The following is a 24,367-nucleotide window of genomic DNA, read 5'->3' as shown; positions in this document are numbered from 1 at the left end:
GGGAGACGCACGGGCTTGATTGAGTCCCAGGCTAATTACCGAGGGCAGGTCCAAGTGCACGCTAGCCGGCCAACAGAGAAACAGCAGACCGACGGGAAGAGCCCCGCGGAAAGGCCGAACTCAGTAAAGCCAGGGGAAACCCAACTGCTTCTCGGGTTTTCAGTCATCTTTTTTTTTCCTGAAAATACTCCTAATCTTCTTTATTTTTGAAGGACATGCCTCGCCTCTCTTTTATTTTTTATTTTAAGGAAAATCACTCATCCTTAGCAAGCGATGGTAAGTGCCTGCTCTGTGAGGTCTGGTCTTCTTCTCCTTTGTGCCGCAGACAGTATAACAGACTGAGAAACCTCCTGAAGGATGCGAGGCGCGACTGCGTTCTCTTCGCGAATGAGTTCCAGCAGCACTGCTACCTGCCCCGCGAGAGAGGGGAGCCCACGGAGAAGTGGCAAAGCAGGTGAGCCCCTGGATGCTGTGCGCTTCCACCTGACCGTCCCCCTTAACGCCTCACCGCCGGCTCTTCGGAAGTTGACCGAAGCCACCAAGGCATGACCCGGCAGTGATCCCCGAACCTTGATGAACCCTGAAATGCTCCATTGACACACGTGCCGATATTTTAAATTGGTCATTTGAGGAGCTAATAGATATATTTTTTGAAATTGTAACTAGGAAGAGAGATACTCTGCTGCCAAGCAAGAGGTCGGAACTTTAAGTCCACTCAGGGACACTGTAGGGAAAGTGCTTGGCAATCCGCTTCTGAAAACGCCACCAGGGGACAATCCGGTGCAGCCTCGTTATCCCTGATACCCATGGAGTCACCGGGAGTCGGGGTCAGCCCAAGGGCACGTGACTGCTTGGAGGTCCCTCCCCCACAGTGGTTAGCAGGACCATTCCAGGCACTCAGAAACCATAGCTTTTAGTTATTTTTCATTGTGAGACACGTGGAGAAGGGGAAGGCAAAGTGCAGTGGGTTAGTGTAAGTCCTAAAAGTAGAGTCTGGAGCCAGGATTTGGCTGTGGGATATTTATGTGAAAGGTGATTCCCAGAAGCAGGAATGAGGAAGTAGGGAGAGTGAGACAGAAGAGGAGAAACCAGTAAATAAAGGGCTGGGCCTGCTGAGGAATCTCTGAAAAACCGGTAGGGTGTGTCCTGTAGCATTCAGTCTGACAAAGTGTGGGGAAGAAACCAGAAAGAAGAGCGTCCACGGCCTTAAAAGCGTGTGTTAAAAGGAGCAGCCATCTAAGTGAGGTGTAAGCTAAGCCCACATGGCAGCACACTAGGCTGTGTGATCCAAGGATTGTCAATGATACAGTCTGAGATCACAGAAAAGAGCTTTATTACAGCTTAAATTCCCAGCACCCCCCATGTGCAGAAGGATGCCAGTGGAAGCCCAAAATGCAGTTGCAGGATTCTCATGGGGAATAAGCCTCCGCTGAATTCCCTTGGCTCATTGGCCAAGAATCTGAATGGCTTTGCTCTCAGAGAGAATGCATCCAAACACGAATTAATAGTTAAAGCTAGGCCCATTTGTTTTCCCTTTTGACTCGTTTTTAACTTGTTTTCATTATTTTCTGCTTGGATTGAGATTTTTCTGTGTTTTGTTTTGTTGTTGGGTAGGGGAGAATTAGTGTGATTTCTGTATGTGAAGTCCAGGATAGGTAAATCTACAGAGACAGTAACTGGCATAATAGTTTCTTAGGCAAGGGGAGGTGGGAGAAAGGAAGGGGGGATGGTGACCAACCCAGGGACAAGGGAACAAGTGAACTAAAATCAATGGAGAGAAGGACGTAGGGTAGCCACTGGGGCTTAATCAAGGACAATGTAGCAACAAGGAATTCCTAAACCCAAATGAAGGCCGAACATGGTGGTGGGACAAGAGGGAAGTAAAAGGAGCGAACCAGGAGGCACAGGACATTGATAGAGGTCTCAATACAGGCATGTACACATGTAAATGTATATAAAATGAGGGGAATAGAACTATGTGCTCATATCTATATGTTAAGAATTAAGGTTGCAGATGGACACTGGGCTTCGACTCAACACAAGAACACTTTATTCTAACAATCCGGCATTCTGTGATGCTCACCTTTCTGACACGATCGCTGAAGACAAAATGGGTGCATAAGTAAATGTGGTGAAGAAAGCTGGTGGTGCCCGGCCATAGAAAGATCTAGTGTCTGGGTTCTTAAAGGCTTGAGGATAAACAAATGGCCATCTAGCTTAGAAGCAATAAAGCCCACATGGAAGAAGCACACCAGCCTATGTGACCATGAGGTGTCAATGGGATCAGGTATCAGGCATCTAAGACCCAGAACAAAATCATACCCAAGGTGAATGGCGGGGCGGTTGTGGCGGGCATGGAGTGGAGACCCAAGCCCATCTGTAGACAATTGGACATCCCCCTACAGAGGGGTCACAGGGAAGACATGAGCCAGTTGGGGTGTAGGATGGCACCGATGAAACACACAACTTTCCTCTAGCTCTTTGGTGTTTTCTTCCCCCCACTATCATGATCTCAGCTCTACTTTACAGATCGGATTAGACCAGAACATAAACACTGATATGCATAAGAGCCCACAACACAGGCAATCAGGATAGATAGGCCCCTCAGGGCCAACAATGAGAGTAGAGATACCAGGAGGATTAGGGGAGGGTGGGGGGGAAAAGAGGGAGCTGATATCAGGGACTCAAGTGGGAAGAGAAGGCTTTGAAAATGATGATGGCAGCATATGTGCAAATGTGCTCGACACACTGGAGGAATGATGGATTGTGATAAGACATGTAAGAGACCCCAATAAAGGTATTTAATAAAATTTTTAAAGAATAGTTTCTTAGGGTTATGGCAGGGATGATGATGGCCGGTTAAGGTTAAGGGAAATGGAGAGCTATAACAATGTGCAAAAACGATGAAACTGTTCTAATATTGATTGTGGTGATGATTGCGCAGTTCTCTTAAATATATTCAGACCATTGAATTGATGGTACATGAACTATTTTTTGGGTGTTCGTTTATTTTTTACTTTTTAAAAAATTTAAATCATTTTATTAGGGGTTCGTACAATTCTTATCACATTCCATATATACATCCATTGTGTCAAGCACATTTGTACATTTGTTGCCATCATCATTCTCAAAACATTTGCTTTCTACTTGAGCCCTGGGTATCAGCTCCTCTTTTTTCCCCCCCTCCCTCCCTGCTCCCTCTCCCTCATGAACCCTTGATGATTTATAAATTATTATTATTTTGTCATATCTTACACTGTCTGATGTCTGCCTTCACCTACTTCTCTGCTGTCCGTCCTGCAGGGAGGGGGTTATATGAAGATCCTTGTAATCTGTTCCACCTTTCTACCCCACCTTCCCTCCACCCCCCCCCCCCCCCCCCCGTATCGCCACTCTCACTGTTGGTCCTGAGGGGTTCATCTGTCCTGGATTCCCTGTGTTTACAGTTTCCATCTGGACGAGAGCACATCTCATAAGAAAGAAGAAGATGAGCTTGGAGGGGAGGGTTAGACATGTAGCTAGCTACTCCCTGAGCGAGGGGCACTCACTGGGCACTTGGGGTAGGTACACTGTCCACCTCCGCTCCAGCTGAGCACCGGCAGTGCCCGTGGAGGTCCAAAGAGACCTTAAGATTTTAAGTGTCTTATCTGAAAAGCATCTCTACTTTGTCTTGTCACTTTTTATCTGTAATCGCCATTCACTATTTCAGTTCCCTGAAGCAGAATGAGCACTGACACATACCTGAGTCGTTAGTTGGAGGCTCAAGTTCCCGCAGAGCTGAGGGCTAGAGAGGGAAAGCTAGTCTTCTGCATTGTGGGCCATCCGTGAATACACAAGATGACTCTCCTCAGTGCACGGTGAGCACACGGAGGCACTAGGGAAAGCCTGGCTGAATCGCAACAAAATGGAACCAGATAAGGAAAGAGACCTTACAGAATATCAGAATTTGCAGAGAAGGACACCTGTGTCCAGAGAACTTGACCTGCCCTGCCCTTAGAAACATCACCCGGAATTGACCTCAGGGCTCCAGACTCAATTTCCCTTTTAAATGAGATAATCAGACATTTCATGTGGTTCCTTGTCCAACCTTACTGGATCATGGCCCGCAGCAACTTATGACCTGGTTTTTCTCTTAGGCAAACACGCGCGTCTGTCCAGCCTCACACAGACAGCTTCGCTTCTCATTCCTTAGGCTGTGGGCTCGGCCCTCCACTGACGGGCGTTCGAGGTTTCTGGGGCACATGGAGAAGTGCCAGTGATGGCGGTGGCCGCCAGCTGTACCCCAGACTCACTGCCTTTGAGTCCGCTCCGACTCGGAGCAGCCCTATGGAATAGAGGAGAACTCTCCCTGTGTGCGTCCCACAGGGACTCTAGGAGGATAGGAAGTCTAATCTCTCTCCCGGTCCTAGGGAAGGAGAATTGTCAAACACTTCCTGATTCCGCCAAAGCACCTAGTTCAGGACGTGCGTATAAAGGGCACTCGGCAATCTTTGTTAAATGGAGTCGTCTGATTGGGCCGCGAGTTCAAAGCCAGGTGTCACACTGGGATTCCGGCTGTGGGGGTCGGTCTTGGGAGGGCTGGCTCACGTGCCTTTCGTTTGTCTAGGAGCATCTACCGAGCAGCCGTCTGGTACCATCAGCACTGCCAGGGCAGAATGCCAATCGTTATGGTGACAGAAGGTGAAGAGACCATTCAACAGTATGGAAGTGAAACAGAAGGCGTGTTTGTGATTTCATTCAAGGTACTCCCAGCTGTTCTCTGTCCCAGGGAGTGTGTGGCCCTTACAAGGCTAATGAAAGTGATGCTCCTGAGCTCGCAGTGCTTAGTCTAGTTCCAGTGCCTTGATAGATTTTCTCAAAGGAAACAGGATAACTTGGGGGGCTTGTTACAAAGAAGTTTTAAGAAAACTGAAAACTGCATTGGTGAGGAAAAGGCCAGGCAATTTGAATCAATAAATTTTTCCTTCACCACAATGCTTATTCTTCCAGGGCCCAAGGACTGTCCTAGGAAACCTTGCCCCATCCACAGCCTGGGTTGTTGCTGAAGCTCAAAGAGCATTTAAAAGAAGCGCAGTGTGAGGCCAGGACAACCCCGGGCTGCTGCTTTGACGTGGTGTGAACCCGAGAGCACAGTTCGTCAGGGAAGGGTTAGAGAGTTGGAACCAGTACCTGCAGCTATGTGTAGACTTAGATGGTGGGGTATATCGAGGGCCATAGCTTCTCATTTGGGGTAATTGTGTGTAATAGAGGCTTCTCTGATTCTGTAGCATTATTTACTGACTCGCTTTCATAAGCCTTTTTGTAACTAACCTATTTCAAGCTGTGTGTTTTTGAAATCACTGGCCTCCTATTATGCATATAAACTAATGACTCAGAATAAACCTCCTGATTCACTTTCAAACAGAGGGGGGTATCCTCTTCTCCCCTCTCCTCTATCCAATTCATCTTGGCTGTAGCAAGGCCCATGGCAGCCAAGACATCTGCCCAGGAAACCCCTGCTGACAGTAAACATATGTTTATCTATGCACAGTAACAATAATGATAGTCCTGGTAAAATGTTAAATCTTAGACAATTGCCAATATGCTCGTTTTGGACCTACGAAACAGCGATTTGCTATGGCCCATCTGATCATCATATACTACCGCGCGATTGGTTTCTCTCGGCCAGGCGGTGTGCCAAGGCTATCACACGTGTTATTTAACTCTGGAAGGTGGTATTTGATCTCCATTTTATTGGTAAAGAAACTCAAACACAGAAAAGCTAAGCAACGTCCCCAAGGTCACGCAGCTAGAACGAGGTAGAGCCCAGACTGTCTGACCCCAGAACTCTGGCTCCCACCCACCACGCCGTCCTGCCTCCCCAGTTGTTTTTCTAAAGGTACACGTACACGCTGTTTTGTGTTTTCGATCTCGTTTCTCAGCCGTTCCTCCCCTGCCCCGCCTGTGCGTGTGTGGGAGTTCGTAGGGGTCAGTGAATGGGTTGGTGTTGTGTATAAGGCCGCTCGCTGTCAGCTCGGCTCAGCTCAGTGTTCAGATCGCAGACAGGAGCGCAGTGCCCGTGACAGTTTCCTGGGCTGTCTTGGCATCACACTTTGCCTTATCTCTGAGGTGCTGTCTGCGGACGGGACAGCCGTTTATCTCTCAGTAGATGACTAGTCTCTTCTGCCTGCCCAATGGTCAGTCAAGTGCCACTAGCGGAAAACTTTGTCCCTTGCTTTTCTGAGGGGATGCAGCGTGAGGCCCTCCATTACCCTTGTCAGTGTTCAGAAAGTCTAGTTGGGTTTTGAATTGTAGATTCTATAAGGGTTCCCAGGTGCATGTATCGCTAAAGATTTGCCAATAGAATTTTCTTGGCCCGGCTATAAAAAGTGTTGTCGCATGCCGGAGAACTCCAGGGGCGCGAGATATTAATGGCCGTGTCACTTGTTTTCTCTGTTGCGATACATCATGTCTTGTTCCCGCAGAGGACAGTTGACTAAAATTACATTTTCCTACTGGCTGTGAAAATTACTTTTCTTGGTAGTCCAGCGGTATAGTGCGGTTTTATTTTGACTAGCATCTCACAAGCCGGCTGCGTGACCTGGGCCTTCACAGAGGTGAGCGATAGCAGAGGAGTTTGGAAGAGAGGGAAAGCAGGGCTTTTCTGTGGAGGTGTCAAGTGTAATGGAACAGAGGGGCGGCAGTAGATCCCCTTGAAGAGTGTTTTATAATGACAAACTTTGGTGGTTGGTAGATGGTCATAGAATTGGAGTCCCGAACTTAGCACAGACAGAACTTGTGGAAGGAATCAGGTTGGACAAGACCCCAAATTTAGCAGGTAAAATGCTAGTGGTAACTATAAAGATCATTTCTTTTCAATTTGAGAAAAGAGAATGTATTAGACTCTACTACCTTAGACTTAAAGTTAAGTTTAAAATCACATGTAAATGTGCTTTTATTCAGTGAGAGCCAAGCATTTGTTTCCCTGCCTGATACCTGCCCCCTCACTGCCAGTGACTCCCTTCTGACTCACAGCGACTCACTCCCTGGGGGACAGAGCAGAACAGCCTTTCCGAGGCTGTCCATCTCGGTGGGAGTGGGCAGCCTCTGACGGTTTCTCACTGCTGACTCTGTGCCGAACGACTCCCCCAGGGCTCCTTACACAGGGTAAATGGGGCCACTAAAATGTATCGTTGTCTGCACCCCAGACTCTTTGTCAGTGGTTGTCTTGGTGTTTATTCTAGTGACTCTCTGAAAGACTTGCACCAAGAAGTTGAATAATATTCAGTAACGTTCTAGTTCCAAGGACCAGGCACTTGTTGCACAGTTGTTTTAAACCGAGTGTACAGCCAGTAGCAGCATTGTGCCCCCTCCAGGAGCACAGCAGACAGTCACAGACGAACACTCCGTCCCCTGGGAACTGCTAAGGAGAGAAACCCCCACCAGTGGACAGGAACATCTTTGCACCCCTGTCTCTGCTCAGGGAAGGGGGCATCTGCCCAGACACGTCACTCTTTGTCACTTTCATCTCTTATTTAAATTTCTTACAAATTTCAAGTGTCTCAGAATGAAAAACACACCCACCCAAAAGGAACCAGGAATGCCCACACAGGAGCCTTTTCTCTTTATTCTCCACAGGCCACTGTCTGATGCCCTGAGTGCACTCAACAGAATGCGTGCACGTCCGGGAGGTCGCCCCCCCCCCTCTCTGCACGCCGTGGGCAGGAAGGAGGAGGTGGAAGGAAATGCGCGTTTAACACGTCACCCTCACAGCAGAACACCCTCTGTTCCTGGTCTGGGTTCTGGTGGTGCTGAAGTCATGCCCATGTTTCTCTGGTGCCCTTATCTACTGCAGAGCTACCTGGACAATTTTTGGCCCGACTTAAAGGCTGCCCACGAGCTTTGTGACTCGATCGTTCAGACTCGGCGGGAGAGGGAGAGCGAAAGTCAGGAGAGCCATGGGAAGGAATACCCGGAGCACCTTGCCCTGGAAGTGCTAGAAGCCGGCATTAAATCTGGGCGCTACGTCCAGGTGAGGGGGTCCTGAAGAAGCGGGTCAGGACCAGCTTCTCCTCTTTACTCACTCCACCCCCACCCCCACCCCACTCCCAGGAGCCAGCTTCAAGGCTGTAAATGAGATGGGCATCGGCCCTCCTGGCCCAGTGTGCAGGGCTGTGGGTTTTTAAGGCGGTAGGAAGGGTGCCACCCTGTCCAGTTGAAGCTGCGCTGTCCTGCTGCTTCCTACCCGTGTCACCGCACACACGGAGCACGGCAGTAGCCTCACAAAGGCCTCCGTCACCATTAGAAAGGACACATTCATGAGGGGCGTCAAGAAGCCCCTGGTGGGGAAGGGGGTGGACACAGGGGAGCTGATAGCAAGGAGTTTAAAAAGAAAAGAAAATGTACTGAAAATGATGAGGGCAGCAATTGTACAATTAGCCTCATTAGATAATGGAACTATGGATCGTAATAATATCTGTAAGAGCAGCTAATAAAATATTTTTAAAAAGAAAAAAGTTCCTAGGAAAATGTCATTATCTTCTAATTCCAATTTTCCCAGGACTTTAAAAATATTTTTATATACCACGGCTCATTTTTTAAATTAAAAAATTGTTTTCCAACAGTTTCATTGGCACATAATTTACATATCATAAGAGAGTAATTCAATCACTCAGGCATCAACACCACACTATAGGGCACCCCCCCTTGGGTTGAATCGCCTTTACGGTGACTTGTGCAGTCATGATCAGTTCGTGTTCCCGCCCTATCGAGAGCTTCTGTAAGCCCCCTGGCATTTTGAATCAACATTCAGAGTTTTGGCAAAACTGAAACGGGTGAACTTAGGCTTCTTCGTGCCTTGGGTATCTATCTCCCCGAGTCCTTCAAGGACACCCTCAGGATCCCAGCCCCACCTCCAGATCCCAGGTCCAGAGCCAGACGCGGCGGTCAGGGCTGTGGGCAGGACTTGGATACAGTTAGGCTGCTCAGCTCTCAGCAATTGCGCCTGCACTCCTGTGCCTGTGAGGGGCAGAGAGTGGTCCTGTGTGCTTCTGTGACACGTGGAGACACAGAGAGACACGTGGCGGCCTTTCCGTGCGCACCAAGCACTTGGGGCGATTTGTGGGCAGGCCATTCGGAGGTGAGCACCCTCAGGCGCCTCCCTGGAGTCAAGGTGTGCTAAAGAGCCATGCCTGAGAAGGCTAGCTGCCAACCTGCTGGTCAGGCTTACCGCCTCCCAGGAGGCAGTTCCCAGGAAGCTTGTGCAAGACCCCTCCTCATGTCAGTGCAGTGAACCCCGCTCCCCACAGCAGTCCCGTGGAGAAAAGGCAAGCTGGGCCGGAGCGCTCTCCAGACAGGGAAGCTGGCCAGCCTTGGAAGAGTCTGACAGGCTGTTTCACGGGGTGCCCTGTCCCCTTTCTTGCGGACCTTTTGGAGCTAAACCAGGATGACACCTTTGATTTGTGATTTCAGGGAGTCCTCAACGTCAACAAACACAGAGCACAAATGGAAGCGTTTGTTCGTCTCCAAGGAGCCAGCAGTAAAGATTCAGGTTCATGGAAAACGTCCTTCAATCTCCATACAGCTCACTTCTTTATGAAGGGTCCCTGGTGGCACCATGGGCTGAGCCTTGGGCTACTGACTGCAGGGTCAGTCGTTCAAGCCCACCAGCCGCTGTGTAAGAGAAAGATGAGACTCCCGTGAAGACTTACAGTCTGGGGCAGTTCTCCTCTGGCCCGTAGCGTCGCTGTTAGACAGTCGGCGTGGTGACAGCAGCTTATCACTCTTATCATTCTGCTGTGGCACAAGAACCAATGACCTGTCCTCAGCTACTGTGCGAGGGGCTGGGATTGAGGGCGGTTGCTTTGATGTTGCTTTGCTTTGCCTTTTGACTCTCACTTCTGATTTAATTGTAACAAACCTTAATAGGCGATGGTGGCTGAGATTATGTTAGTTAGTGCTTACTGTAGACCAGGTACAGGCCTAAGCCCTGCGGAGACCGAGTGTTCTTGTCATTGTTTCTGACGTTTAACACGAGAACCAGGGTCCCTTTCCCAGGGCCACACGCAGGGAGCGCTCGCTGGCAGCAGTCTGGCCCCAGAGCCTCCTCGAAGACATCCCCCTGCACTGCCTCGAGCGCTCTCTGGCCATCCTGAAGTCATTTTTAAAACGTAATAAAAACAAACATGGGCACAAGCCAACTCTATCGTAATAGATTAGAGTTCTTAGCTCTGCACCAGCAGGGAAATGCAGCCACCGGGCAGTCGCAGGAGCGCAGCTGGCCGGGGGATGAGAGATCGTGCTTTCTGAAGGCGTGTCCCAATCCCCCGGCTGGAGCAGCATGGAGTTCATCTGCCACCGCCGCCGAGCGCCCCCCATGAGCTCCAGGGCCGGCTTCCACACACGTTGGCCACGCGTGTGCCTCCCTCCCCCGCAGAGCGCAGGAAGTTGGCGCTCCCCCCAAGACGGGAGGCACGCTGGTGAGACCCCCAGCGAGTTGTGTTTGGCATTGGGCTTGCTGAGTCTCCCTGTGCTGACCCCCAACCCAGATTTAGCCAGCGACATCCTGATCCACGGGATGAAGGCGCGAAACCGCTCCATCCACGGAGACGTGGTGGCTGTGGAACTGCTGCCCAAGGACGAATGGAAAGGCAGGACGGCCGCCCTGTGTGAGAATGACAATGAGGACAAGACCTCGGGCGAGTCCCCGAGCGAGCCCATGCCCACAGGTGAGCTGGCTGGGCCTCCCTGTGCCCGGCTCCACCTGTGGAATGTCTGTTGTGCCCACGGCCCGAGTCTCCCTGGGCAGGTGTATTTATTCCCAGCCATACTCCCGTCTGCTCCCCTTCAGAACAAAACTGAAGCTCTTCTTGAGGTGCCCCAAGCAGAGACTCCCCCGAGATCTCGCTCTCTGTGCTCCTGGCTGCTGGCCCTAGCAGAACCACTTCTCCCGGGCCTGCCCCCGGGCCTGCCCCGGCACGCTGCTAACGCGGCTCTCAGTGAGCTCTGGCGCCAGTTCCCCATCCTCAAAGTCATCCCTCACTGCTTCCCTCTGCTCCGGGAGCCCCGTGGGGATGGCACAGGTTTTAACAAGAGTAAGAAACACTGACTTTTCCCACCGTCCCGTAGACTGCTGGTGTAGAGGGCAAAGAAAAGGTGGGGCAGATGGGTCCTAACTGTCTCATCAGGCCCCACAAAAGAAGGAGCTTTTACCGACAGGGTGGTAAAAAGAAAATGCTCGTCTGAACGGTACCTGTGTGCCAGCTTCTCAGCTACGCGTCTCTTGAAGCATCTCGTGTGTGGCTCTGATTGGGGGAGGAAACACCCAAGTCGCTGCGTTTCTGGTTCTCGTTCCTCCTGCTGAACTGACGATGCTAATGGTGGATCTGTTTGCTTTTCCCGAAGGCAGAGTGGTGGGCATCCTTCAGAAGAACTGGCGGGATTACGTGGTGACGTTTCCATCCAAAGAAGAGGTCCAATCTCAGGGCAAAAATGCTCAGAAAATCCTAGTGACCCCTTGGGATTATAAAATTCCCAAAATCAGAATTAGCACGCAGCAAGCGGAAGCCCTCCAGGTAACTGCGGGTGTCCCTCTGCGGCTTACCCACTCCCTGCCCACACCACCTCCCACTCCCCTTAGCCCTCCGCCCAGGCCCAGCAGCTCCTCGGCAGTACCAGGAAGCATTGGTAATTCCCCTGCAGAAGAGGGTAGATTATTGATGGCATCTGGCATTCTGAGATACCCGTTTTTGCTTGTTTGTTTTAAATTCTAAATATATACGAGCCATCTATTACATAGTCCGTGGTTAATAAATAAAGACTGAGAAGCCGACCTAGAAAGAGCTGTGTAGGACATCCGGCAAGAACATACATTATCCAGCTGTCTAACACAGAAACTTCCAATAGCTACACTTTGCCAACACTAACAAGCTTTCCTCCAGCAAGCGATATAGAAATACGATCCCTCTGCCCTATAGGGATGATATAGTGATCCTTCACAGAATCGATTATCCATACAGCACTAGCACTGGAGAGAGGACATAAACCGGAAAGTTAGAGATTGACCTTTACCTGCTACGCAGAGTATAAGCACCGCCGGATTTCATCCCCGGATGCTCTGCAGGTTGAAAGTGAGGCGCTCAGGCAGGCTCCCCCCAGGCAGGCACCCGGGCCCCGTGAAGCCCTGTGGCAAGATTCAAGCTGGGGCAATGCTCATGTGTTCTCCTTCCTCCATTTGCCGGAATTCTTGGCGCTGGAGGCTTCAGGTCACACTGGTTCCTTCAAGCCTACCCAATGGCATCTGAGGATGCCAAGGAACTTAGCAAGCAACCCCCCCTCCGAGAAGAGAGTGAGCCGCTGCTGCTCGATGCTCTCCTGGCGCCGCGCTCATGTTTCCTGTTGCTTCCCTTCACAGGACTTCAGGGTGGTGGTCCGCATCGACTCCTGGGAGCCAACATCTGTGTACCCGAATGGGCACTTCGTGCGGGTCTTGGGAAGGATCCGAGATCTGGAGGGGGAGATTGCAACCATCTTGGTGGAAAACAGCATCTCGGTTGTCCCTTTCTCCGAAGCGCAGGTCAGAGTTCCCTCAGGCCTCGGGTCTAGTGACGGGCATTTTGTATGGTTCGCTTTTGTTTCTGTGATCATTTGTTTTGTCGCTAAGGGAAATCTTTGTCCTATGGGATGATCCATGGCCTGAATCCCGCAGTAATGGAAAAGTCTCACTCCTATTATTCTGTCTTCGGACTAGTCTGAAGTCAGCCACAGAGCAGAATTATTCTCCTCTAGTCTCCTAGCCCTCAACTTCTCTCTATTCCAACTGTGCTTACAAACGGCGTGTCCAAGTCTCCTAGTCAGCGTGCATCCATCCCAGCAGCTGCAGGGCTACCTAGCTATAGGCCCAGCTGAGCTGAGCTTGCTCCCAGAATCACTCGACCGGCACCCTGCACAAGGCCACCAGCAGTGGCTTCCTGGCTTCCATACGTCTCTGACCCGTGGTTTAAAAAAAATAAATCATGCTTATTATGGAAGTTTCTGTACCCTTTACAGAAGCCCAAAATCCCCAAAACACAAAGCATTGGCTATTTTCATCACTTTTTGCTATTTTAAAGCCTTCATCTATTGTGGGTTTGTTCTTACAAAGCAGTCTTGTTTGGTGTGTACATCATATTTTGTGCTCTGCGTCTTTCACTTAAAGTTATTTCTATATGTTGACATGGCCTGCTTACTGTAAGTAGTCACGGCCCATGACTGTGCGTCGGTGAGCCCTGGTTTGTGTAAGCGTTCCTCAGTTGCTTGGTGTTCGTGCTATTTAATTTTTCAGTATTATAAAGGATGCTATTTAAAATGTTATTATAAACATTGTTTTTTTATTATTTTTTCCTTTTGATCATTTCCTTGGAATGTAGCCATTAATGTGAGATTACCAAATCAAAGGGCATAAAAAATTTAAGGAGCTTTGGTTATGGATTGTCAGATTAGTCTCCAGAAAAAGCAGGACCAGTTTGCATCGCCGTCAAGAGCATCTGGGTGTTCTTGTTTTCATTATAGTTTTTGACAGACCAGGAGCTATAATAGTAAAATATCTGAGGATATTTTACATGATTACATTTTTATGCTTAACATTAGTTTCTGGAAATTCTTTCTTGGGTTGTTTGGCAGCTCTTGGTGAAAATGTTAGAATAAAATAAAATGTGGATTCCACTTTTTGGAACTACATTTTTCTCTTCCCTTTTAGCCTACTTAACTGTGAATTGATAGTTTGAAAAGGTCCTAATGCAAAGGAAATGTCCTAGTTGGTCCTATTTAAATGATCTTTCAAGAGTAAGCTTTTAATATTTGGGGTATGTTGAGGCAGAGGTGTGTGTGTGTGTGTGTGTGTGTGTGTGTGTGTGTTTCACCAAGGCTTGATTTGTAGACAAATGGACATCCCCTCACAGAGGGGTCACAGGGAAGAGATGAGCTGGTTATGGTGCAGTATAGCGCCAAAGAAACACACAGCCTTCTTCTAGCTCTTTGGTGCTTCCTAACCCCCACTGTCATGACCTCAATTCTACCTTACAAATTGGATTAGACCAGAACATACATGCATACTGCTACAGATAAGAGCCCGAAGCACAGGGAATCAATAGATAAACCCCTCAGGGCCAACAATGAGAGTAGAGATACCAGGAGTTTAGGGGAGGGGGGGGCGAGAAAGGGGGAATCGATCACAAGGATTAATCTATAACCCCTTCCCAGGGGAATGAACAACAGAGAAGTGGGTGAGGGGTGATGGAGGACGATATAAGATATGGAAAAAAAATCTAATTTATCAAGGGTTCAAGAGGGAGGGCTGGTGGGGGAGGGAGTGGGGAGAAATGGGGAGCTGATAGCAAGGGCTCAAGTGGGAAGAGAATGCTTTGTAAAGGGAGCATATGTGCAAATGTGCTTGACATACCGGATGAATGTATGGATTGTGATAAAAGATGTAAGAGCCCCCAATAAAAGTATTCGTTAAAAAAAGAAATATAGAAATGAAAAGAAAACAACAAAACTTCACTTCCATTTAAACAGATGGATCATTTGAAAATGGGGTACCTGCTCCCTTTATAAACTACCCATTTGTTCTTGCCCCAGCCCCTGTGACTGAAAATCCTGGAGGAAGTTGTTGTTAGATTTACAGGTCTTCAAAGACATGGTCTCATGGCTTAGCTGTTAACTCTTGACTTTCCAGAGCCCAGCAGGCCAAACGCACTGCTCTTGAGTCGCTTCCCACTCACAGCGATCTTCTAGGCCAGGGGAGAACTGCCCCTGGGGGTGTCCGAGACGCTGTCTCTTTACAGGAGCAGCAGCCACGTCTTTCTCCCCGGACCCACATGGCCTAATAAATAATGACCGCTAGGAAGAAGTGATTGCATAGGTTGCGTGCCGAAGGCAATTGGGAAGGAATGGCACCTGTGTGAGGCCTCCGAGAAAGCTGTGGAAACTGCCCTCTCGTTGAGCAGATGGGAGAGATGCCAGTGAACAGTCCAGAAACCCCCTGGAAGGTGAGCCCTGAAGAGGAGCTCAAGCGTCGAGACTTGCGGGAAACCCACCTTGTGTTCAGCATTGACCCCAAAGGTTGTGAGGATGTGGATGACACACTCTCGGTCAGAACCTTGCCCAACGGCAACCTGGAGCTTGGGGTGCACATCGCCGACGTGACGCACTTTGTGGCGCCGAATTCCTATATTGATATTGAAGCCAGAACAAGGTAATGCTGTTTGCAGCGGGCACTGTGACGGCGTGTGTGTGGCTGTGCTCACGGCAGGGTGCTCGGCACGTCTGCCAGGGCAGGTGTGTGAAGGCCCCCTTCTCCCTGCCTTTCAAAGAGCCGTACCTTGATCCATTGACCCCTGCTTTTCTAACATGGCCTGACGCGTGGCATTTCCTACTTCGCTGAGCGGGTTAACATTTTCACACAGCAGTATAGTATGATCTTATACAAATACTGGATCATTACACTTTCATTTTTCTTGTATAACTGAGATTCATGCCACTGAAGGGAGATTTTTCTTTCGTGTGTGCGCGTGTGTCTGTGTGGCAGAGGCAGACTTCAGCGAACAGCAGTATCGCTTAGCAAAGTGGGAGCATGGGAATAGCTTTATTACCCAGTCCGCTGCACTTTGTGAACGAGCAAGAGCGGGGGGGGGGGGGGAGGGGGCAGCAGCACTGGCCGTTTACCTCCCTGCAGCCCCCACGCCCCGCCGTCCCCTTCTTGCTGCTGCAGGTCGCACCCCAGCATTGTGTTTCATCCCCAGGGCCACCACCTATTACTTAGCAGACCGGCGCTATGACATGCTGCCCTCCGTCCTCAGTGCCGATGTGTGCTCCCTCCTGGGAGGCGTTGACAGGTAAGTTAGTATGCTGGGTGACGCTGCGTTGTTCCGAGAAACAAAATCAGTGACAATATACAAGAAAGGACTTTATAGCAAAAAGTAATTTCTTTTTGAGAACACAGCCCAGCCCAGTTCAACTCAAGACCGTAAGTCTGATGTTAGGCAGAGCCTTCTTGGGACTCACGCAGCGGCAGGCCAGTGATGCAGAAATGAGAAGCAGGTCGTGGGAAGAGCACAGGCTGGTGGGTGCAGAGTCACGTGGATCCAAGGTTGGCAGGAACATGGCAGGATGCTGGTCAGCTCTCAGTCAGGAGGCCCACAGGGAGCTGTCCCGGGAGACAGGCACAGGATCCTAGAAAGCAGGCAAGCGAAGGGGCAGAGAGAGAAAGAAGGGGTCCCAGTTTCTCCCTTATAAGAAGACCACACCTCCCAAGAGGCATCATCAAGCTGTGATCTGATTGGCTGGACTCCACTTTCATACAGATTCAAGTTTACACAAAACTCTTAACTACCGTATATACACGAGTATACGCTGACCCGAAATTTTCCCAATAAGATTTTGGAAATTTTAGGTCAGCGTGTACTCGAGTATAGATGGTACCGCATTTGCTGTTGCTATTACTTGTCTTCGTAACTTGTGTTTACTCTTCTGTGGTGCCTGGTGCTCACTGATTCTGGTCCCGTTTTTCTAGGACGCTTTTCACCACTATAATCATGCCTGCCCTTCTGCAAAGCCAGCTAAAGACGAGCATGCACAGAGCATGCCGGCCCAGCTATGTGTGGCTGACCCGCATTCCCTGCTGGAAACTTTCATGAGGGTCAGGATCTACCATAGGTCTTTGTTTGCATATTTGTTGTAAAACTTGCATTTGGCTTTAAAAAGGAAAACAAATCATGTGGTACCAAATTCATAGATTCTGAAGGAAACTTCGTGAAAGCCTCCTTCCTCACCCCTTCTCTAGCCAATTCGTGTGTATGTATACAGGTGTATATTTGCACACACCTAGCCACATGCATACGAGTATGTTTTCGTTCTTTATACATGGCGGCATCCTGTGTCTGCTGGTCGCACCTCTGACTCATAGCAACGCTCCGTACAACTGAGCACAGGGCTGCCCCGGCCGGCACCGTCCGCACAATTGTTCTCTTTGACCCCATCTGGCAGCCACTGCGTCAGTCAGCCCCTCTTCTGAGGATCGGCCTCGTTTTCATTGACCCAGAATGATGTCCTTTCCAGGGACTGGTCTCTCCCGATGACATGTCCAACGTATATGAGACCAGTCTCGCCATCCTCGATTCTAAGGAGCCTAGACTTCTTCCAAGACAGATTTGTTTGCTCTGCTGGCAGGCCCCGGTACTTGTGACATTCCTTCACATGCTTCGGCTGGTCTCTAGGCGTCCTTATTCAGATGCACATGAGGTGATTCATAATAGTCTGGCACACCTTAGTCCTCAAGGTCACATCTCTGCTCCTTAATACTTGTCTAATGCAAGTCTTTAAAGAGGTCTTGTTCAGAAGACTTGCCTAATGCGATAGATACATTGTTTGACTTTGCTACTTCCGTGAGCATCGATTGTGGCCCTGAGTACAACGACATTCTTGACAATGCCCATCGCTTGCCTCCTTGTCACGATGGTGTCTACTGGTTCAGCTGGGAGGGTTTTTCTGTTTTTTAACATGGATTTTCAATTCATCCTGAAGGCTGTAGTCCTTCATCTTCACCTCGATTTGCTTTCAGCAAGAGAGATTATGTAACTGCATGTCTCGGCTATTGATGAGCCTCCTCCAATCTTGAGGCAGCTTCTCGGTCTCTTACTATATTACTTCCCTTAAAAGAAGACAGGAATGCATCTTGGAGAGCACGCCATACTAATAACAGTCACTCATCTGTGGAAACTTGGGTTGCTTCCAGTCTTTTGCTATCTTAAGCAAAGCTGAACGTGGGGCATTTCACGTTTGTGGCAGCACAGTCTTCCTGGAGGATAAATCCCTAGATGTGGCGTCGCTGTGCCAAAGGCACGCGCATTTGTGCATCCACAGATGCGATCTGGTTCCCCTCCGTGGGCGACTATGCCAATGGCATGCTCACATGGAGGCATGAAGGAGAGCGCTCTTCCCAGCCCAGCCTTGCCCACACGGTATGTTCCACGGATGGATTTCATCTTTGACAACTTGATAGGTGGAAAGGTGTTTTTTAAAGTGCTTTTAATTTTTAACTAAGTTAAATCACTTTTGTATGCATGAGTTATGTGCATATCCTTTCCTGTGAACTATGTTTCTTGCCTATTTCCCTATTATTTTTCTTTTTTTTACAAAATCAATTTCTGTTCATTTTATTTATTTATAATCCTTTTATTAGGGGCTCATACAACTCTTATCACAATCCATACATCCATCCACTATGTCAAGCACATTTGTACATTCATTGCCCTCATCATTCTCAAAACATTTGCTCTCCACCGAAGGCCCTGGCATCAGCTCCTCATTTTTACCCCTCCCTCATGAGCCCTTATTTTTCTATTACTTCTGATCTATTTCATTTTTATTGTGAATTAAATGAAAGCTAACGAGCTGATCATCAGTATTGCATTCAGTAATTCATGCACATTTTGTTTCAGTTATCTACTGCCACTCCCCAAAAGTACCATCACTTACTGCACTTCTTCCCTGTGCTTCCTGTTGCCATGCCTCCTTCTTTGCTAACCCTTCCGAACTTTGTCCTTAGGTAAATGCTGCCCTTTGATCCCAAGTGGACGAGTTTAGTTCCAGACCTAAGAGTCTGCCTGAGATCTCGAAGGTTCTGCCAGTATCTGTTGGCCAATAAGCCTGGTCTCGTTTGTGATTTGGGGTTTTACTCACACATTTCTCCCACTCTATCCAGGACCTTCCAGTGGGATCTCTTCCAGAGCAGTTGGTAGTGGTAACCAGGCAACACTCAGTTCTGGTCGCAGAGCTGTGTACACTGATGTTCGCATGCCCATTCATCTCTTGGACTAATCTATTGGTCTTGCCATTTGCATCATTCTTCTTGATCTACTTCTGATTGATTTGTCAGAGCTCTTTATACATTACAGAAAATGACACTTTGTTTTTTTATGTTTGTTGCCTATTCTGCGTATGTTTGGAGTTTTACTGATTTTATGTTTTCTCTTTACTGATTTTCTTGCTAATTACCCACCATCACCACCAATATCATAGTTCAGTGTCATCTTGTAGGATTTGAAAGGCTTTGCTCTTCTTTCCCACGGAGGCAGACAAGACTTGACTCTCGTGCCACATTCTAATACAAGCGAAGGTTGTCAGGGAAGGCTGGGAACAGCAGACGGGCCTCATCTGTGCACCTCATCTCGCAGACGCCCGTCTGGCTGTTTCCATTCAGACATGTTTCTGATTCAGTGGTACAGTGGCTGGGTTGAGCACTAAGGCCAGTGACTTGTGGTAATGTCATTTCTCTGCCTGCGTCAGAACTGGGAAAACTGAATGGGGTCTTGTCTCTTCTGACTTTGTAGGTATGCTGTAAGTGTCATGTGGGAATTGGATAAAACCTCCTATGAAATTAAGAACATCTGGTATGGCCGGACCATCATTCGATCAGCATACAAACTGTTCTATGAAGCAGCCCAGGAACTCCTGGATGGAAACGTCCGTGTTATTGAGGACATTCCAGAATTCAAAGCCTTGGATGAGAAATGCAGACAAGCCAAGCTAGAGGAGTTAATGTGGGCGATTGGGAAACTGACCGACATCGCGCGCCATGTCCGAGCGAAACGAGACCGTTGCGGTGCCCTGGAGCTTGAGGGGGTGGAAGTCCGGGTGCAGCTGGATGAGAAAAAGAACATCCACGACCTCATCCCCAAGCAGCCCCTGGAAGTCCACGAGACGGTGGCTGAATGCATGGTCCTGGCCAACCACTGGGTGGCCAAGAAGATCTGGGAGAGTTTCCCTCACCAGGCCCTGTTGCGGCAACACCCTCCTCCACACCAGGAGTTTTTTTCTGAACTCCGAGAGTGTGCCAAGGCGAAAGGCTTCTCCATGGATACACGGTAATCCTCGTCCGAGGGAGCAGAGGGATGGGAGGGGGTGTTGCACGTTTTTATGGTTTGGGGAGGGGGCTAGTTTTAACAGTTTCTTGTGTTTTAGATAAGTTTCCCCAGCAAACTAGTTCCCATTTAACAATCCATGCACAGATTAATTGTTCCCTGATATTGAGTGCTCACTGCAATGTGTCATCACTGGCATTTCTACCCTGCCTTCCCTCGTCTTTGCTGTTGGGAACGTGGTGCCAACATGGTTCTCACAGGTGTTATTATTTATTTAAAGGTCTGTTTTATTGTTTGGCTGAAAGGTGGCCACTAGGAGTGGCTTTAGCTCAGTTAAGGATATGGTAGTGATTTGGTTACGAGCTGGGCTGTTAACTGCAAGGTCAGCAGTTCGAAACCATCAGCCGCTGCACAGGAGACGGATGAGGCTTTAAAGAGTTACAATCTCAGAAACTCACAAGGGCAGTTGTACCTTGCCTTACAGAGTCACCAAGTCTGCAATGACTCAATGGCAGTGAGTTTCAGGGCTACAGTCTTGGGGGGTTCTGTAGTCTATCAGTCTACAAGTCTAGTCTTTTTATGAATTTGTGTCTTATTCTCCATTTTTCTTCCAATCTAACTGGGAGTCTACAGTCTAACTGTACACTTGTTTTTACCTTAGAAGCCATTCTTACAAAGTGGTACCAGATCAAAAAGAGAAAATGATCTGTCTTCATTTCCAAAATGTGCTCGATCCAGAAACACTGAACCAATTTATTTAGGCATCATCTTGACCCGTTGCATTTTGATATCCAGAAGCTGCTCTCCGTGATGTGGGTGCATCTAGCCCAGCAGCACATGCCACGTCTGCAGCAGCATCTTAAGATGGTAGGCCCAGGCATACCCTGACTCCTGGACACTGGCATGAATAGTCTCCCCCATTAAAAATTACACATAGGAATTAAATGTTTTGTTGTCGTCCAATCTCAGGTACTAATTATAACACCTCTTTATTGATCTTGAGGTAATGGCACCTTTGTTGGGTGTTCACTGGGCCTCCTTGGCATCTGCACCTTACCCATTACTGATGTTAACACTATCTCTACTTAAACCTTGAACAAGGGAGCTAGACTTCAGCAGTTGGGAGTTGCTTCTGTGTCCTGAACCAACGTAACTTCTGTCAGGCTAGGTGTTCCGGCCTGCAAACAGCTCCTCAGCTTAGCGCCAACGCCATGTTTCTGTTCTCTGTCAGGTCCAATAAAACCCTGGCGGACTCTCTGGACAAGGCAAACGACCCCAGTGACCCCATTGTGAACAGGCTGCTGCGCGCTATGGCCACACAGGCCATGTCCAACGCCCAGTACTTTTCCACCGGCAGCTGCGCAGAAGAGGAGTTCCTCCATTATGGTGAGCCGGGGAACATTTCCTGGTGGCTGAAACGTTGGCTTTTGTTGCGTTTTCCTGCAGTCTCTTGGTTTCCTTTGAAAGGTCTGGCCCTGGATAAATACACTCACTTCACGTCCCCGATACGGAGATACTCCGATATTATAGTGCACCGATTGTTAATGGCGGCCATCTCAAAAGATAAGAAACTGAACGTTAAGGAGCACCTGCCCAGCAATAAAGATCTGGAGGAGCTATGCCGGCACATCAACAACAGAAACCGAGTAAGCGCCTACTTTTCTACTTTGACCGGTGCCTCCTGGGCACAGATTGGTGTGCCAGCTATGCTAAGCACATTAAATTCTGGAATGACCAGTGTTTGTGCAATAGCTTATCAATAGGAGCATGAGACCGAATGGTCAACATAGGATGCGGGACGTGCTGGCGAGCAGGAAGTACTGTGCTGGTTAATCCAATTCAGGTCCATCATGCCCAGGTCTCAAGGCCTGTCCGAGTAGGCCTGGAAACACTCCTAGAAATGGAACTGCTGAGTCCAAAGGTGCACACAAACCTCTGATGCGTATTAATTACTGCATGTGTATAGATGTACACAATGTGGATTACTCCATTGCCCTCCAGACCAGTGGTGCCAATTTGCACCAGCACTGGCAGGGCTTTGGTGGAGCAAACTTGAAAATAAAGGTTAACGCATAAGTGAGATACTTTACCTGAAATGGGCATGGCCCAAATGTCCCCATCTGTCTGTGCTCACTAGCAAACCTACCCTAGATTGAGTTTGAATCCACCCCGCAGTGTCATGGAAGACCTGCTAACGATGATATTGGGGAGGGTGGGGGGAATGGGGGTGTAAACGAAGCCAAAACTCATAGCCATCGAGTGAATTCAACCCGTAAGCACCCTGTATGATCCTGTGACTGTGACTGAACCTCTACGAGTAGAAAGCCCTCTTTCTCCCAGAGCGGCTGGTGGTTTCACACTGCTGACTTTGGGGACTAGCAGCTCAACTCAGCCTAGGGAGCACTTCTACTCGAATACAGGGTCACTGTCAGAACGGACTCAACAGCAAGCAGCGGTTTGCTGGCTATCGGCACGGTCTGGTGTAGTTGTTCCTCGCAGCAGGAAGGGCCCTAGTGGGAGGTCAGGAAGCCAAGTCTCCTGCCTGGGGCGTGTTCCCACTGCAGGCAGCACAGCACTCGCAGAAGCAGTCCACGGAGCTTTTCCAGTGCATGTACTTCAGAGACGGAGACCCCAACGCCGAGGAGCGGTGCACATCGGATGGCGTCATTTACTCCATCAGGACAAATGGCGTGCTTGTGTTTGTACCGAGGTATGTCGTGCCTGAGCAAGTGGCTAGGAAGAAATCGCCGACAGACTGTTGTGTCCACGTGTGTATCTGAGCCGAGACCGGAAAGTTTGCCACCGGTACCTGTGCACGGTGTGATGCCATGGCTGAGGTCGGCGTGGGAAGCCAGGCCAGTGATCTCTGGCATCAGTCTGAGCATAGGATTTAACCTTCTTAGACAGCCACAATTTGTTTCTATCTGCTCAGGGAAAAGGCAGTATTTGGAGGTAAATCCCAAAAAAAGGAATTTGCTTTTAATTTATTAAGAATGCTAAAAATAATAATTTAGGAATGATGAAGGGTTCATGAGGTAGGGGGGAGTGCGGAGGGAGGGGGAAAACGAGCAGCTGATATTAAGGGCTCAAGTAGAAGGCATATGGTTTGAGAATGATGGCAACAAATGTACATATGCGCTTGACACAATGGATGGATGTATGGATAGCTATGAGAATTGTACGAGCCCCCAATAAGATGATTTAAAAATAATGCTAAAAAAATGCTAGCACGTTAGGCAAGTATACAAGATCGAAGGCTACATTATCTCTGTCTTTGTATTCTGTTAACGATCCAGGTTTGGGATCAAAGGGGCTGCTTACCTAAGAAATAAAGATGGTTTAGTGATCGCATGTGGCGCAGACAGCCATTTGGAATGGAAGCCAGGATCCCTTCAACGATCCCAGAACAAAATCACCTCTACCACCACGGCAGGGGGCTCCGTGACGTTCCATTTGTTTGACCACGTGACAGTAAGCCTGCCTTGGGGGGAGCAGTTTCCAACGTGGAGAACCAAGTCTGTGACTTAGTAATACGCGTCTTCTTCTCGTCTATCCACAGGTCCGGGTGTCTGTCCAAGCCTCACGGTGCCATGCGGACACCATCCGGCTTGAGCTAATAAGCAACAAGCCGTACATGATACCAAACACAGAACGTTCTCAGCAGAGCCCACTTCTGCTGAAGAGTGAGATGGTGAAAGAAGTGACGAGGTCTGTGGAGGAAGCACAGCTTGCCCAGGAAGTGGAAGGAAGCACCGTCCAGGAAGAGTATCGCGAATACTGCCAAACAAAGGGCAGGAGCCTGTACGCACTTCTAGAGGAGATCAGGGACCTGGCCCTCCTGGACGTGTCCAACGATCACAGAATGTGAAGCAGATTCCCTAAAGGAGCTTTACTGCCAAAGGCGTTTGAGTGTCCCCAACATTCAGACCTAATGTGTGTGACCAGGCCCACAAGGACTGGGTAGCCATTTCACATGTCAAATGTTTTCTCATAATCCAAATAAAGTGTACAAATGAGGTCACTAGGAAACTGATTTCTCGATAATGTGCAGTGGTAACAGGGTATATACAACACAGTAATAGCACTGGTGGCTGACTGCCACACTCACTCGTCTTCTTAGTAATCCCCGAATTCACGTTTGGTTATCTTTCAGACAATAGGACCCAATCCTGTCTACCTATCCACGTTTGGAAGTAGTCTGTATTTGACTGGAGTCCCCCCCTCAGCCCCCCACCACCAGTGGGGATAAGGCATGGATAGCCGGACACAAGGATGACGGTCTCTCTCTCATCTCCTGAGTACTCCATGGATGAGACAAGAGACCCACAGTGTAAGCCTTCCTCTTGTAGAAAACGCTTCATTTGCCCCGAATCCTGCCACTGGACAGGTAGGCTGAGTCCGTTTGTCTAGCCACCCCATCTATTCTAACTCTTGAGGGTGGGCAGAAGCTCAAACAGACCTAATCTGGAGAAGCAGAAAGCGAAGCACTT

At 48.9% G+C, this 24,367-nt stretch overlaps 1 protein-coding gene across 2 annotated transcripts in view; it reads left to right on the top strand.

Moving 5' to 3' along the window:
• The window catches only part of DIS3L (DIS3 like exosome 3'-5' exoribonuclease), a 31,240-nt gene extending 7,175 nt beyond the window's left edge, over nt 1-24,065 (top strand). The window contains exons 3-17 of one of the 2 annotated variants that reach the window (XM_075536002.1): nt 326-454; nt 4,607-4,742; nt 7,835-8,011; nt 9,451-9,529; nt 10,527-10,706; nt 11,383-11,552; nt 12,392-12,553; nt 14,964-15,211; nt 15,759-15,851; nt 19,347-19,880; nt 21,109-21,263; nt 21,345-21,523; nt 22,442-22,587; nt 23,174-23,348; nt 23,437-24,055. In XM_075536002.1, coding sequence (XP_075392117.1) covers nt 326-454; nt 4,607-4,742; nt 7,835-8,011; nt 9,451-9,529; nt 10,527-10,706; nt 11,383-11,552; nt 12,392-12,553; nt 14,964-15,211; nt 15,759-15,851; nt 19,347-19,880; nt 21,109-21,263; nt 21,345-21,523; nt 22,442-22,587; nt 23,174-23,348; nt 23,437-23,745 — 2,872 coding nt within the window. In that variant the 3' untranslated portion in view covers nt 23,746-24,055. Of the gene's footprint in view, nt 1-325; nt 455-4,606; nt 4,743-7,834; nt 8,012-9,450; nt 9,530-10,526; nt 10,707-11,382; nt 11,553-12,391; nt 12,554-14,963; nt 15,212-15,758; nt 15,852-19,346; nt 19,881-21,108; nt 21,264-21,344; nt 21,524-22,441; nt 22,588-23,173; nt 23,349-23,436 lie in introns of those variants that run through there. The other variant, XM_075536004.1, reaches the window with a different exon arrangement.
• The last annotated feature ends 302 nt before the right edge of the window (nt 24,066-24,367 follow it).

Source organism: Tenrec ecaudatus, chromosome 17 (genome assembly GCF_050624435.1).
Source record: "Tenrec ecaudatus isolate mTenEca1 chromosome 17, mTenEca1.hap1, whole genome shotgun sequence".
Lineage (NCBI taxonomy): Eukaryota > Metazoa > Chordata > Mammalia > Afrosoricida > Tenrecidae > Tenrec > Tenrec ecaudatus.
This window is presented reverse-complemented; position numbering and strand designations above follow the sequence as displayed.